Consider the following 18,042-nt stretch of genomic DNA (forward strand, 5'->3'; position numbering starts at 1 on the left):
GGACTCTAGCTTAATATTCACACCACCACTACCAACGATGTAGTAACAGAGCACTTGATTCTTTACTCCTGGTGATCATGAAGGGGAAAGAGAACTTTCACTACTTTCCTTATTTCTCCTTAGTCATGACACTTAAATATCTTTGGCAAATTTAAGGAAAGGAAAATAATATCATCTCTATATATTAACAAGTGACCAAATGAGAAAAGTTAGTGGCTGTGCTCTGCCATGCTTTATGATGTACCTAATGAGCCACATTAATCAATGATGACGCTAAAGAAATGTCACCCTGTGACTGGGGGCATGTGAAGGACTCTTCCAAGATCTTTCTCAAAGAGGAAAGGTCGTACTGCCCACTAGGCTGTGGACTTTCTCCACAAGTTTATCTGTTCAGATTTGGGACTTACACAATGGCTGCCAGAGCATTTGGTCATGTGACAGGCACTCACATATATGTCTGTGTCAATTGATTACTTCTAAAAAGCCACGTCACCTTACTTTCAGACACCACAAGAAAAATTTCCAAACCTCTAAGGTAATGTGAATATAATTTAGTTTTCAAACCCTCAAGTCTCTTTCCAATTTTATCCAAGTATTTGGAAAAATCTCTTCTCTGTTTCAATTCTAACATTATCTTAATGAACTTCTAAAAAATATTTGTTTTGTTCCTCACAGCCATATGTATGTAGCTTGGTTATATTTTGCAGCACTGTAGTTAATTTCTTTTAACACTCTTGCACTTTTTGCAAAATAAAAACCTTCCCATAATGAATGGTCAAAATCTTGGGTGACTCTTAAATTTTCAGTGCAGTCAAGTGCCAAATTATATATATTTTTACCTCTGTACTACCACTACCTATGTCCTCCCTTCCATCTCTGTTATCCTAGTTTAGGCTCGAATTACTTACATTTTAGTCTACTATAATAATCTCTCAGTTTTTAAAATGAAACATTAGCAGATAATTATTGAGGACTTAATCACTGCAAACACTTACTAAGTACTAGGGATTCCAATAAATGGTCTTTGCTTTCATGAAGAGTATGAAAAAGAAACAAAACACACAGGCAATGACTCCAGATCTCTCAGGTTTATAGGACACAATGTAAAACAAATCTTCATTTAACACAGACTAGACCACACCTCCCCTCCATTCAGAGGAGGGAGGACAAACATACAGGATTTTCCATACTCCGACTACAGCTGTATTCCTGTTTTATTTTCTCCACAGTGCCTTACATGTGTAGCAGGAATTCCAGACACCTGAATGGATGCTTTAAATTTCACCATGCTTTTCATATTTGTAACCTTAATAATCTCTTTGTAGAAAATTATAGTGATGGGGACTTTGGACTCTATTCATAGTCCATCACTGTAGACTCTGAGAAGTGATTTTTCTCAGCTATTGACAGACCTGGGACACACACACACACTTTCCACTCCAGGACTCTTACCACTATTGGAGGCACCAGGGGCATGGAGGTGAATCAGAGGTTCTATTTAAATGTATGGCCCAATGGCTGTAACATTCCATGTCTTGAGGTACAGTAAGGAGGTAGAGAAAATGCAAAGACTCCTCTAGTTAGAAGCCATTGGTGCTAGTTCCCATTCTTTGGTGTTTTAAAAATGACTTTAAAGTGGAGAAGAACAAGAATGAGGATCATGCTAAAGATATGAATGGGGCACCTGAGGATGTAAACAAAAATAAAGCTGTGGGTACGGTGAGGGTCAGGCCTCATGTCAGTGCTAACTACTAGGGTTAACTCATTGGGTATTTCTCTTTCAGAGGCACTCCCCCCAGGTATCCCTCTTCCTTTGTCCAAAGGCCTCAAGTATTATAATGATCAGCCTCCCTTCTCACTATAATTATCTACCACATACAAGATTGGTTTCATAACACCTCTGCGGCATTAAAGAGTCAAATCTAGCTTTTTTATTTGTTTATCCAAAGCAAGCAGTGTGGTCCTTCAGAAACTTTCAAAAACATTTTTATGCAAGCGAAAAAAAAGAAAAAAGAAACTGGAAACTGTGGGGAAAAAATGATTCTCACTGTGCATACTTCCTTGGTAAAGTTTATCTTTAGTAAATGGTGAATTTGATGACCTGATGTAAGAGTTGCCTACATTTCAGAGGAAAATCCAGATTTGGAGTATCTATCAAATTTCATCATAACAATCAAAGTGAAACTCCAGGGTGATAACTGTCCTAAAGGGAAGGGGAGGAGATGGTAGGACTGAAGCATACTACAGGCAAGCGTATCCATGAGGGTGACAAACTAGTACAATGCAGGGTGAACAACACAGATTAGAGGACTCGTTTCCCTTCCTTTTTTCCCTTTCTGTTCATCACTCTGATACTACCTATACAGACCTCTCAGGAGATGGAGATTTGGAGTAAGACGAGAAATAAACCCTGGGTAAGAACACCTGCCACAGCAGAATGTAAGAAGAAAAAAGACATCGAAAGGAAGACTAGAAAAAATGCAAAGCAGAAACAGCAAGGAAGAAAGGGCTGTTGATAAAAGTATAAAATACAGTTGGCCCTTGAACAACATGGGTTTGAATTCCTGAGTCCACTTATGCATGAATTTTTTTCAATAAGTACCTGTATTGTTTCTGATTTGTGGTTGGGAGTCCGCCAATGCAGAGGGCTTACTGTGTGCATTGATCTCCGCCATTTTATATAGGGGACTTGAGTATCTGCAGATTTAAATATCCATGTAGGGGTCCTGGAACCAACTAAGTTTTTGGTGAGTCAAAATTTATAGGCAAATTTTTTACTGTGTGGGGGTCAGAGCCCTTAACCCCTGCATTTTTCAAGGTTCGACTGTGTCTAAAGCCAATGAACTACCTGTAGTGAAATTAAAAAACAGTGGGCCTCTATTGAGCCATGTGTAAAACTGCCTTGATTCTTGATTTTGCTCTGATTGTGGCTAAGTCTTTCAAGAATGGTAGAGTCTTAATAGTATTAGATAGCCAGCATATTTCAGTGGTAAAATGTAAACAGAATATTAGAAAAAAGAGTTAGGCTTACATCTTGTCCATTAATGCCAGCCAGACCTGGATTTCCTGTTTCTCCTTGCTCACCCTAGAAAGACACAATTTATACAATGAAAAATGTTATATATAAGAACTTTTACTGAGAAAAAAAAACAAGAGAGTTACATTGTTTGAGTATTTATAACAATGTGATTACTTTGCTAATCTCTTAAAAGAAACATTTATTTTTAAAAAATCTGAGTTTCAAAACCAAAGAGAAGTTTAAAGTTTCAAAGAAAAGCTGCATAAAAATGATTAGAGCAGAAATAAAACAAGGATTATTTATTTCCTTCTATAAGCAACAAGGAACTTTCTAGAGGGCAATTTGGCAATATATATCAAGGGTCTTAAATCTGTTCATTTTATTTGGCCCAGTAATTTCACTTCTAAGAATATATCCTAAGGAAATAATCAGACATGAAAAGTTTAGGCACTAAGACATAGAGTACAATGTTATTTATAGTAGTAACAAAAGAGAAGCATCCTAAGTGTCCACTAATAGGGAACTGGTTTAAAAAAATAATATGATATATAGATAGAATACTCATATGATACAGCCAGTAAAATCATGTTTATGAATTTTATTTTGAACTATAGGAAAATTTTCATGATGTAGAAAGTAAGATACAATTAATGGATTGACAAATTCAGGGAATAAATGTTAACCAGTACCTATTTTTATTTAAAGTTACAAATGTCCAAAATGGCCACTACGACCATTGTTGATGAAATACACCTGTGGTGAGATATACTTTTGTTTGATTACCATCTGAAAGGTGTATACTTTTATTGGTAAATCTTGCATATCTATAGTATAATTAAAACTTTTATAATGCCTGCTTACTTATCTACCTACCTACCTATCTACCTACCTGTGTATCCATTAACCCCAGGGTCTTAGAAACAATACTGGAGAACAAACCAGAACAATAAAATGGTTAATCTGTGCATTCTGTGACGATGAATGATTTTTTTTCTTTCACTATACTCTTCAGTGCTTTAAAACAATAAACATGTATTATCCGTAAAATCAGTAAAGTGTTTAAAAATAAATCAATATACGATAGGCAGAAAGAAGTCATCTAAGTTCCCAAGTCTATCACATATCACTGTGTGTATGTTTGGTCGGGGGGGAGTAGTGTGGGATAGAGGTGGGCATGTGTGTGTAGGAGGGGAAAGAGTAGTAGTTGTGCCACTGGGGTGATTTTTATTCTCTTTTTTATGTATTCTATTGTTCTCCTTTAAAAAAAAAAACCAACACATTTTTATTTGAAAAAAAAAATGTGTAAAGAAAAGCAAGCACCTGATTTTCAGATAATGCATTATACACTCTTCAAATACACATGCACAGTCCCAGTCATCTGAGACTACATATTATTACTGTATTGAAAACACAGGATTATGAAGAAAAAAATGCTACTGGTAGATAAGAAACATATACATTATATATAGGATAAACAAAAGCATATAGGAATACATTCAATGAAAGGTTCAAGTTAGGATGATGTAGAAAATTTTTAATTGAAATGGAAGTGATACTCTAGAACTATGCTGTTCAGTCGGGTAGCCACTAGATACATGTGATTGTTTAAATTTCAGTTACGATTAACTAAACTTAAAAATACAGTTCCTCAGTTGTCCTAGCCACATTTTAAGGACTCAAAAGTACTTTTAGAATGAAATATTTCCATCATCACAGAGCATTCCATTGGACAGTGCTGATGCAGAATATGTCATTTTTTGACAGAAAGCAAAGTAAGAATTAAGAGGCTCAGAAATACACTGAAAAAAAAAATCTATCTAGTAAGGGGATCTGAAACAACAGTGTCTAGATGTTGACATAAATTGTGTTCAACACAAGTTAATAGAATGAATTGACATTTTTGACACAAAAAAACAAATACAATTCCATGGAGATCATCATTAACTTTCAGAATGTAACTAAAACTGAATAGTCTTTATTCAAAATTAAAAATTCTCATAGGCAGAAAAAAAAAACAACCTTATATATTAAAGAGGTATGTGCTTACAAGAAAATCAGCAAGCTAGACAGTGGTAATAAAAGTTTAATAATAATCATACATAGCTGATATTCTAATGGGGTTTATGATTCATGGCAAGAAGATAAGAGATGTGACAGAAGGCTAAAGAAGAAACATAATTCTTCTAAACATAGCGCTTTGATCACTAGAAAAAAATCCGGAGTGGATTTTAAAACATGTAATTTTGATATAAAAAGTAAGTATGGGTTACTTATTAAAAATATGGTTCATAAAAAACAAGTCATTTACTTTATACTATCATGGTTACTAAACCAACCCTTTTATAATGTTTACTAGGTTGAGCACTGCTTTAAGCATGTTGCAATTCTATGAGAATCTAGGATAAGATATGATTATTACTCTCATTTTATAGATGAGGGAACTGCAGACAGGTTAAATAACTTGCCCAGGGTCATACAACACTTAAGGGATGGGACCCTGATTCAACCCATGCAGTAAGGTTCCAGAGTCTGAGCTCTAAAACTATTAAGCTCATTTTTTTAACAGCTTAGGGTTATTAAAATTATATAGTATACTGGATTTCTGCAAAGCAGGAGCCAAAGTCTCTTACCATACCTATCTCTCAGAGTAGGAAACAGAAGTATAGGTCAGGTAATACTACTATTTGTGATTAGGAAACCAGCAGAGGAATGGTACCTAGTGGATCCCTGGATCTTTCTCCCTTGCCTATCAAGTTTTCCTAATCTTGGCATTATTGACAATTCTTTTGGGGAGGCTGTCATGTAGTTGGTAGGATGTTCAATATTATCCCCAGCCTCTACTCATTAGAGTAGCCAGCCTCTCTTCTAACCCCTCTCGCCTCAATACTGACAAATAAAAAAGTCTTCAGTCATCGCCAGATTTCCCAGAGAGTGTCAAATTGCCTCCAGTTGAGAACCACAAATGTAGTATGTACTACAAAGATATGTGTAACAGATTCATAGTATGAAATGTTATAACAGACTGAAACAATATGCTATAATAAACAACATGGGCTTTATTAAGAATAAATGTACAATCTTGTACTTAAGAGAATTCTGGATGAGTTAGAAAGCCCACTTAAAAATAAAAATATTAAAAAGTGAGTCATGACATCATAAAATTGGCAGCGTGAGGTGAGCCTCTTGAAATCTCCCCTGGAATTTACAACAAATTGAACAACTATAATTCCACAAAGGACTCCCTGCTCAGCAAACAGGCAAGACTAAAAGACGTGCAATTGAAATCATCCAAAGGTGGGCAAATTGGATGAGAGGGGAAGGAGGGAAGCAGGAACTGTGGAGACATGGGATTCACACGCCGCAGATGGAGCTCAGAGCTCCCTCCAAGCTCCCCGCATTCCAGAGCTACAGCAGCCACGGGAGAGGGAAGAATACAGACTGCTAGTGCTCCGATGACGGCCCACAGTTCCTCCTGAAGGATTAGTATATAACACAGCTGAACCCAATGCACTCACTCACGGCAGATACCTCGGAGCAAAGACTGAGGTAAGAAGGGTGAAAATGGCGATTTAAACCCTCACTACTGAGCAGAGAATAGAAGACTTAGGCATGGAGCCCAGCCATCTCCTCCCCATCTCCCAGTTATAGAAGCAGAACAGAAGCAGTGTTGGATCAAAAGAACAGAATATTTCCAGTTCTGAGAAGTGTAGCCGCAGTCATGGACTCACAGTCCAACTAGTTCCGGGGAAGGGGAGGGAGCCTTGGGTGCAGGGCTGGCTGAGTTAGTGGTCACTGCCATTGCTCTGGACCATCTCTTACAATCCACCCCGCCCCTGTCCTCAACTTTCTGGGTGGATCCCTGCAGGAGCAAATGGAACCACTGAAACACATAGGCTCTTAATCAGGTGCAGGAAGAGCTCTGGAACTTCAGAAGCTCTCTGCATCCCCCTACAGAGGCAGTGACTATGACCCAGGTGACCTGTTCACAGAGGAGAAGGCTGTTTTCCAGGGAACCCCCCCCCCCCAATGTGTGAGAAGCCAGAACAGTGCAGAGAAAATATAACATGAGAGAGAATAAAAGGTGCTGTATGACCCAGGTAAACTGTTCACAGAGGAGAAGCCCACCTTCCAGGGAATCCCCCCATTGTCTGAGAAGCCACAATAGTGCAGAGAAAATATAACACTACAGTGTGAGAGACAATAAAAGGCTGCAGTCAGAAAGAAAATAAACAGTCTACCAAAATCTACTGGAATACAAAAGAAAGACCTCTTTCTATCAACCTGTTGCAGAACCCACTCCTGTAGATGTCTAGGAAGAGAAATAATAAATCATTAATTGCCATGAATAACCAAGGTAATAAGACAGCTCAGAAAGAAAATGAAAAGTCTCCATAAAATGAACTTAAAGACATGGAAATATGTGACTTAAATGACAGAGAATTCAAGATTGCAGTTCTGAAAAAACTCAACGAGATGAAAAAAACACAGGCAGTTTAAAGAACTCAGAAATACAATAAAAGAAGAAAATGAACAGTTTACCAAAGAGATTGAAATTTTAAAAAAGAACCAAATAGAACTTCTGGAGATGAAGAACTCAATAAAATAAATTAAGAATGTAATAGCCAGCTGAGGTAGTAGAGTTGACCAGATGGAGGAAAGAATCAGTGACATCGAAGATAGAAATCTGAAAATGACACAGATGGAAGAAGACAGAGACTGGAGAGTTAAAAAGAAATGAAAGAACTCTACAAGAACTTTCCATCAAAAAGAGCAATATAAGAATAATGGGCATACCAGAAGGAAAAGAAAGGGAGAAGGGAAAAGAGAGTATATTCAAACAAATAGTCGACAAGAACTTCCCAAACTTGTGGACAGAACTGGATCCTTGAATCCAAGAAGCCAATAGAACACCTAATTACCTCAATCCCAACAAGCCTTCTCCAAGGCACATTTTATTGAAGCTGTCTAAAGTTAACAACAAAGTAAGAATCCTCAAGGCAGCTAGGGAAAAGAAGACGTACAAAGGAAACGTAACGTACAAAGGAAAGCCCATTAGATTATCATCAAATGTTTCAGTGGAAACTCTACAATACAGGAGGGAGTGGAACCAAATATTCAAACTATTGAAAGAGAGAAATTATGAGCTAGAATAATATATCCTGTAAAGATATCCTTCAGATATGAAGGAAGAATAAAGACCTTTCCAGACATACAAAAGCTGAGGGAATTTTCTAACAGATGACATGTGCTACAAGAAATACTGAAGGAGGCTATTTGACCTGAAACAAAAAAGCAAAAGAATACAAAACCATGAGTAGTATTACGAAGAGACAGAAGCAGGAAATGGCAATCCCTACACCAAATAGGACACTATACACTTAAACATAATATACAGGGTAAAGAAGAAAAAAAAATCATGAAAAGAGGAAAACTGCAACTTGTTATTGCAGCACAGAAATCAACTCACAGCATAATCAGGGCTAATTTGTGACAACAAAAACATAAAAACAGAGAGTAAAGGTCTGACCTGGAACAAGGGAATGGAGAAAGTAAGCATGCTGAAGAAAATGAAATACTCTAAATACCAAACTTTCTTTTACATAAACTTAATGGTAACCACTCAAAACAATCAAGAACTGAAATATATAACATAAAAAAAGAAGAAATAGAGGGAAAAATCATAGAATACCACCATACTGAAATAATAGACAGCAACAAGAGGCAAAGAAACAATGGAGATACCATCCTACCAGAAACCAGAGATAGAATGACTTAAATTCGCATATATCAATGATCACCCTAAATGTAAATGGACTGAACTCACCAATAAAATGGCACAGAGTAGCAGATTGGATAAAAAAACTAAACCCAACCATATGCTGCCTACAAGAGACACATCTCAGCTACAAGGACAAACATAGACTCAAAGGGTGGAAATTGACACTCCAAGCAAATGGTATCCAGAGAAAAGCAAGTGTATCTATACTGATATCAGATGAAACAAACTTCAGGATAAAAGGTAACAGAAAACAAAAAAGGACATTTCATAATGATAAAGGGGATTATACAACAGGAAGACAAAACAGTCATCAATATTTATGTCCCCAATCATGGGACACCAAAATATACGAAGCAACTACTAACAGAAATAAAGAGAGAAATTGACCAAAACACAATTATACTAAGGGACCTAAATACATCACTGACAGCTATGGATAGATCATCCAAACAGAAAATAAATAATAAAATAGAAGCTCTAAATGATATGAGTTAAAATGGACATAATTGACATTTATAGAGCACTTCATCCTAGAACATTAGACTATACGTTCTTTTCTATTGTTCATAGAACATTCTTAAGGATAGACCATATATTGGGACATAAAACTAGCCTCAGCAAATTTAAGAAGATTGAAATCATCCCAAGCATATTCTCTGATCACAAAGCTTTGGAATTGGATATCAACTGCAAAAAGAAAGCAGAAAAAAATACAAATATGTGCAGATTAAACCACATACTTTTAAAGAATGACCAGGTCAAAGAAGAAGTAAGAGGAGAGTTCAAGAGATACATAGAAACAAATGACAATGAAAATACATCCTACCAAAATTCTTGGGATGCAGTGAAAGCAGTTTTAAGAGGGAAATTTATATCATTACAGGCCTACCTCAAGAAACAAGAAAAATCCCAGATAAACAATCTCATTTTACATCTTAAAGAACTAAAAAGAAAGAACAAATGAAACCCAAAGTCAGTAGAAGAAAGGAAATAATAAAAATCAGAGCAGAACTAAATGAAAAAGATAACAAAAAGACAATAGAAAAAATTAATGCAACAAAGAGCGGGTTCTTTGAAAAGATTAATAAAATTGACAAACTCTTGGCTAGACTCACTAAGACAAAAAGAGAAAATACACAAATAAACAAAATCAGAAATGAAAGAGGGGAAGTTACCACAGATGCCACAGAAATACAAAGGATCATCTAAGGACTATATGCCACCAAATTCAATAACCTAGAAGAAATGGACATGTTCTTAGAAACATATAGCCTTTGTAGGCTGAATCACAAAGAATGGCAAATTTAAATAGACCGATAAACAGTAACAAAATTGAATCTGTCATCTGAAATCTTCACAAAAGCATAAGTCTGGGGCCAGTTGGCTTCACTAGTGAATTCTACCAAATATTCAAAGAGGATGTAATACCAGTCCTACTCAAACTCTTCCAAAAAAAATGAAGAACAGACAATACTCTCTAACTCATTTTATGAGGCCAACATTACCCTGATACCGAAACCTGGTAAGGACAACACAAAAAAGAAAATTACAGACCAACATCTTTGATGAATACAGATGCAAAAATCCTAAACAAAATTCTAGCAAATCGAATGTAACAATGCATTAAAAAGATTATACATCACGATTAAGTGCAGTTCATCCCAGGGCACAAGGATGGTTCAACATATGCAAATCGATCAATGTGTTATATCACATTAACAAAATAAAGGACAAAAATCATATGATTACATCAATAGATACAGAAAAAGCGTTTGACAAGAAACAACATCCATTTATGATTAAAACACTTAATAAAATGGGTACAGAAGGAAAATACCGTAACATAATAAAGGCCATATATGACAAAACCTAATATCACAATTAACGGTGAAAAACTGAAGCCCTTTGCTCTATGTTTAGGAACACGACAGGGCTGTTCCCTATTACATCTGCTTTTTCCATTAGTATTGGAGGTCCTAGGCAGAGCAATCAAGCAAGAGAAAGAAATAAAGGGCATCCAAATTGGGAATGAAGAAGTTAAATTATCACTCTTTGCAGATGACGTGATGCGATATATAGAAAACCCTAAAGACTCCACCAAAAAGCTGTTAGAAACAATAAACGAATATAAACCAAAAACAAAAGAACAAGACAAACAAATGAGAAACAAGAACTCATAGACACAGACAGCAGTTTAGTGGTTATTAGAGGGTAAGGGGGTTGGGGGGGAGGGAGATGAGGGTAAGGGGGATCAAATATATGGTGATGGAAGGAGAACTGACTCTGGGTGGTGAACACACAATGGGATTTATAGATGACATAATACAGAATTGTACACCTGAAATCTATGTAATTTCACTAACAATTGTCACACTAATAAATTAAACAAACAAACAAAAAAACAATGTACAAAAGTCCATTGTATTCCTATATACTAACAATGAAATCTTGGAAAAAGAGATGAAAAAAATTACTTTTGCAATTGCAACAAAAAGAATAAAATACCTAGGAATAAACTTAACCAATGATGTAAAAGACTTATATACTGCAAACTATAAGACATTTTTAAAAGAAATTGAGGAAGACACAAAGAAATGGAAAGACATTCTGTGTTCATGGATTGGAAGAATCAACAGAGTTAAAATGGCCGTATTACCCAAAGCAATATACAGATTTCATGCAATCCCTATCAAAATCCCAATGGCCCTTTTAAAGAAATAGAACAAAAAATCATCAGATTTGTATAGAACCACAAAAGACCTTGAATAGTGAAAGCAATCCTAAGAAAAAAGAACAATGCTGGAGGTATCACACTCCCTGACTTCACCTTGTTCTACAGGGCAACAATGATCAAAACAGTATGGTATTGGCAGGAAAACAGATACACAGACCAATGGAATAGAATTGAGAACCCAGAAATAAACCCACATAAATATGGACAGATAATTTTCGACAAAGAATCCAAAAACTCACAATGGAGAAAACACAGCCTCTTCAATAAATGGTATTGGGAGAATTGGAAAGCCATATGCAAAAGAATGAAACTAGACTGCTATCTGTCACTGTGTGCCAAAATTAACTTAAAATGAATCAAAGACCTAAACATGAGACATGAAGCAATAGGTACTAAACTTATGGACCCTGGGTTCAGAGAACTTTTATGAATTTGACCTCAAAGGCAAGGGAAATAAAAGCTAAAATAAATCAGTGGGACTATATCAAATTAAAAATCTTCTGCACAGCAGAGGAAACCATCAACAAAATAGAGAGGCAACCAACTGAATGGGAGAAGATTTTTGCAAACTATGCTTCTGATAAAAGGCTCATATCCAAAATATGCAAGGAACTCATACAACTCAACAACGAAAAACAAACAATCCAATTAAACAACTGGCAGAGGATCTGAAGAGACATTTCTCCAAAGAAGACATACAAATGGCCACTAGACGTATGAAAAAATGTTCAAAATCACTAATCATTAGAGAAATGCAAATAAAAACCACAATGAGATATCACTTCACCCCAGTTAGAATGGCTATCATCAACAAGACAAATAGTAACAAGTGTTGGAGAGACTGTGGAGAAAAAGAAACCCTCATACATTGTTGGTGGGAATGCAGATTGGTGTAACCCCAATGCAAGGCAGTGTGGAGGTTCCTCAAAAAATTAAGAATATAATTAACATATGACCCAGCAATCCCTCTCCTGGGTATCTACCCAAAAAATCTGAAAACATTTATCCATAAAGATATATGTGCTCTAATGTTCGTTGCAGCTTTATTTACGGTGGCCAAGACATGGAAACAACCAAAATGTCCTCCGATAGATAATTGGACAAAGAAGTTGTGGTATATATACACACAATAGATTACTATTCTGCCATAAGAAAAGATTAAGTAGTACCATTTGAGACAACATGGATGGGTTTTGAGATTATTAGGCTGAGGGAAATAAGTTAGACAGAAAAAGTCAAGAACCATATGATTTCACTGATATGTGGTATATAAAACTGAAAACAACAAACGAAGAAGACAAACAAATGAAGAAACAAAAACTCATAGACACAGACAATAGTTTAGTGGTTACTGGAGAGTCAGGGGGTAGGGGGTGATAGATGAGGGTAAAGGGGATCAAATATATGGTGATGGAAAGAGAACTGACTCTGAGTGATGAACACACAATGTGAGATATATATATATATATGTGATATAACACAGAATGGGACACCTGAAATGTATGTAACTTTACTAACAATTGTCACCCCAATAAACTTAAAAAAAATAAATAAAATAGAAATGTTAAAGGAGCAGAAGAAAATATAAGGGAACATAGGTCAGAAACCTTGGTGTGTAAGATATCTAAGCATGGAATCCAAACAAGAAATTTATAATACAAAAAAATTATATATTTGACAAAATATTAATAATATTCTTATAAGACAGCAATAGTATAAATTAAACTAAAGGGCAAATAACAAAACGGGAAAAAAAGTATATTGTGGCTTAATTGTTAACATCATTAATACACATTTTTTATTATTCATAAGAGAAAGAATAATATCCCAATTGATAATTGAGCAAAGGATACATCAGGGAATTTATTACAAGGAATACAAAAGAAATGCTAGATGACAATTAATATTTTGATTGGTATTAACTCATCTGCTTATATATAGGGGAAAAGTGAGCTCTAACACATCTGTATTATAAACTCAATCATTCTAGGGAAAAAAGCATTGAGAGTTCTATATCTGGACAGGGAAAAAGAAAGATATTCAAGCATTGCATACTAAATAAATCCTAAACAAAAGAAAGTTGACAGTAGTAATCAACTGTTTCTTTTTTCTCCATTGAGAAGAAAATGAATAAACACAAAACAACAGTATTAAAGATTTAAGCTAGAATTCAAGAGGTTTATTTGCCGCCAGAGGTTTTTAAACAGTAGATGTATTTAAATTGTTTCTCAGTGTGCAGATAAGTTCAAAAGCAGAAAAGATTCAAAAAGAAAACCAACAGAACGTCTCTGGAGATTTATTTGAAAATACAATAAATCATTCTGGTCTGACGGAAACTTAAATGCAATCTCAACCAAAGAGGGTAAATGAGAATTAGATTACATTTAAGATTTTTCCAATGTCTATTCTTTGATGAAACGAATTTCAAAACTATATCAAAAGGCAATGTCCTTCCAAACAAAACTGCAATGCTTTGGTATTCAAAATATTATATTCAGGTAAGTAGTAAAACCCTTTTATAGAGTTTGAATTAATTCACAATATTATCCACAATGCAGGTAGTTATTAACATTGCTAATGTTTCAATAGATTCTAGTAATAATATACTAGCTTCTATTCTATATGCATTACTATATGCCAGACTCCATAATAAGGGCATATTTTAATTCTAGCAATAACTACAAGGTGGGCATTCTCATCGCCATTTGCTGACGACAAATTGGCAGCTCAGAGGACATACGTAACTTCCACATGGTCAAAGAACTCCTCCTATTATCCCAAGGTATTGGTTCAATTACTTTGATCTCATAGGGATGTTCATTCAATTGGTCTAATTTGACCTTGTACCACATGCCCTAAATGTACTTCACTTTTCAGCTCAAGCTGTGGTGTTCAGTTCCTTTGGAGTCTTGGATGCTGTCAATATTTCACCTCAAGCTCAACTCTCCTTCCTATCTTTGTATTTCTTCCTCTGGTACTTTTTTGAAGCTGGGGAGCTTGTTCATCCCTAAAAAGGCAGCCTAGAAGCTGGGGGTGGTGTAAGGTCCACGAAGCAGTCTTCCATGAAAGAATGACAGGAGTTGATGGATTAATGTGTCAGCTTCCTATCCTGCAGAGATGACTGAAAGGCACATTCCATGCGGTTCCTCAGGGGGCCCTCAGCACGACTCAGTCCCAGTTAGCTACAATGATAAGCAGCTAAAAAATGTACCTTTTTATTAACTTTTTTTCATTTCCTGACTTATTCTCCCCATTCCCTCATGCCTGTTTATTAAGATTCCCCTCAAAAAAACTACCTACCCCCAAGCATTTTCTTGAAACTTGTTTCAGGGCAACCCAAGAAGGATGAAGATCTACGTTAGCCCCCATGTCCTCATTTTTGTCCAGATCATGATCTATCACTTCAATGCTCTCTTTCCACTACTCTAAACACCGTGGATTTTCTCTGTCTTTCTGATGGTGCCAACCTCAATAAATCCAAATATCCATCTTCTCTCTCTTTTTCCTAGGCTGTTGACTAATCCTAGAGAAAATTATACAAGTGGACAGTCAAGTACCATTATAAATTCATGGTCATTAACCTCATTCTTCGTCCTTAATCTACTCTATTCCCTTCAAATCCTTAGCATTAGGCATCTACTCTTACTCTCCGATGACTATGCTGCCTATAGAGAAAACAGAAACCATCAAACAAGCCTTCCCTTAATGCGTTGAAATCTATGGATTCACTAACATCCATACCGTAATTTTTTCTGTTCTTATGCATGGAAAAATTGCATAGTTTTTCCATCCTCTGCTTAATGCTAATCCCTCAACCCGTGCTTGATAGTCCCTCAACCCCATCTGCTTCTGTCTTCTTATGGAATTTACGTTTAAATTTATGCTCCTTCTGAATTCTCAATTTCCTTCCTCCTACTCATTCGTTCCATCTACAGTGAAACATGTTGTTGAATATTCTACTGAAACAAAAACCTCTCACTTGCATGTCCTGTTTCTGCTTCATCTGCCTCCTTCCATTTTCAGATAAACTTATTGAAACAGACCCCATACTTCTTGCCTGCCTTCCATTACCTCTCACTCACTTCCACATCCACTCCAGATTGACCTGTATATACTCCCTGCTCCTCAGAAACTGCTCATGTCAAGGTCTCAGGTGACCACCATCAGAGATCTTTTGGTCTCTTTTCTTCTTTGAGCCATCAGTAGCATTTGATATCTTTTTGACCACCCCCTGTGAAGCAATACATGCTTGCTGATATACTATATTTCTTTGGTTTTTATTCTACTTCCATAGCTGCATTTTCTCATTTTCTTTTGGCTGGATCATAGGGACTGGCCCCGGTTCTTACGCTTTCCCTTTCAATTGACTTTCCTCAGGTATCTTCTCCATTTTTACAGTTACAATGATCATCTATATGCTAATGAGTCTCAAATTCCTACTTCCATTTTAGATATCTTTTATTCTATTTTAACTGTTTTATTAAGGCATAAATTATACATCATAATATTCACATGTTTTACAATGAGTTTTAGTAAATTTTTATAGTTGTGCAACCATCACCACAATTCAGGATTAAAACACTTCCATCAGCCGGAAAAGTTCTCTTTTGCCAATTTGTAGTCAATTGCCCCTCACATCTACAGCCCAGATAACCACTGACACATTTTTTTGCCTCTCTATTTTTTTTTCTAGAAATTTCATATAAATAGATCATACAACATGCATGCTTTTTTGGTCCCAGTTCTTTAATGTAGCCTAATGGTTTTGAGGTTTACACATGTTATTACATGGATGAGTAGCTTATTTTTTATTTCTGAGTAGTATTCTTTGTATGGATATACCACATATTGTTTATCCACTCGCTAGTTTCCTATTTTTAGCTATTCTAAATAATGCTGCTATAGACAATGATATACCCATTTTTTTCTATGGACATGGCTTTATTTCTCTTGGGTAAATAAATACCGAAGAGTGTAATTGCCAGGTCATATAAGTAGTATATTTAACTTTTTAGGAAATGTCCAAACCAATTTCCAAAGTGACTGTATCATTTTACATTCCCGTAATCAGTGTATAAGGGTTTCAGATTTCTACTAATCCTTACCAACAGTTGGTATTGTCAGTCTTTTTTATTACAGCCATTCTAGTGGGTGCATAGTGGTATCTCACTGTGGTTTTAATGTGCATTTTCTTAATGATTAATGATTTTTTTCATGTGCTTATTAGCCATTCACATATTTTCTTTGCTAAAATGTCCACTCAAATCTTATGCCCGTTTAAATTAATTTGCCCCTTATTATTGAGTTGTAAAAGTTCTTTATATTACTTATACAAATCGTTTATCAGATATATGTGGTCCAAATATTTGCTCCCAGAACGTAGTTTGGCTTTTTATTTTTGTAATGGTAATTTTAAACTTTAAACATTTTAATGTCTTTATTGAGGCATAATTGGGTGCACATAATTAATATGTGTACAATTTGATAAGTTTTGATATGTATACACCAATGAAACCATCAAAACAATTAAAATAATAAACATTTCCATATTTTTTTTAAAATTTACTTTTTGCTTTTGCATTTCCTTAATAACTAATTATGTTGAGCACTTTTTCATGTGTTTATTTGTGATCCACATATTTTTTTTTTGGAAAGGAGTGTCTATTCAAATCATTCATTCATTATTCATTATTGTTTGGTTATTTATATATTTGGATAAAAGCCCTTTATCATATATATATGATATATATATATATATATATATAGTTTGCACAGATTTTATTTCCCCAATGTGGCTTGTCTTTTTATTCTCTTAGTAGAATCTTTCAAAAAACAGACATTTTGGTAAATGTTTCTTCTGGTAAAAATTTTGGTAAAATGTAACGTATCAACTTTTTCTTTTATGGATTGTCTTTTCAGTGTTGTATGTAAGAATTCGTTTATAAATAAATTTATTCATAAATAAGTGGATAATGTGGAGATATAGTTAAAATTAAAATTTTTAAAAAGAAATATCTAATTGTCCCAATAGATTTGTTGAAGATTATCTATTATCTGCTGAATTGTTTTTGTACTTCTGTTGAAATATGTATATATATATACACACACATAAAATATATATATGTGTGTGTGTGTGTGTGTGTGTGTGTGTATTCACTCTATTCTTTTCCATTGGTCTTTTTATCTATTTTTACACTAACATTACACGTTCTTAATTACTGTATCTTTCTTATAAATGTTGAAATCAGGTAGTATTAGTGCTTCAGTTTGTTTGTTTTTTCAAAGTTGTTTTGGCTATTCCAGGTTATTTGTATTTCCATATGACTTTTATTTTAATTTTATTTTTATAAGAGAGAAAAGAGGACATTGTAAAAGATGTCTGCTATTCCCATTTTCACAGTAAGGAAACTGAGTCTGAGACAAGACTTCTAGCCCAGTGCTCTCTTCAGAAAACCCTGCTGACCTCCAAGTGCAGTTCCCATCAAGCTGTTACATCTGTGACTCCTGACT

General features: G+C 35.2%; 1 protein-coding gene across 2 annotated transcripts in view; it reads right to left on the reverse strand.

Moving 5' to 3' along the window:
* The window catches only part of COL19A1 (collagen type XIX alpha 1 chain), a 313,696-nt gene that overhangs the window by 169,091 nt on the left and 126,563 nt on the right, over positions 1–18,042 (reverse strand). For both annotated transcript variants that reach the window (XM_081044396.1, XM_081044397.1), the window contains exon 12: positions 3,032–3,085. In XM_081044396.1, the coding sequence (XP_080900522.1) occupies positions 3,032–3,085 (54 nt within the window). The remainder of the gene's footprint in view (positions 1–3,031; positions 3,086–18,042) is intronic.

The sequence above is a fragment of the Rhinolophus hipposideros genome (assembly GCF_964194185.1).
Source record: "Rhinolophus hipposideros genome assembly, chromosome: 3".
NCBI classification, from domain to species: Eukaryota; Metazoa; Chordata; class Mammalia; order Chiroptera; family Rhinolophidae; genus Rhinolophus; species Rhinolophus hipposideros.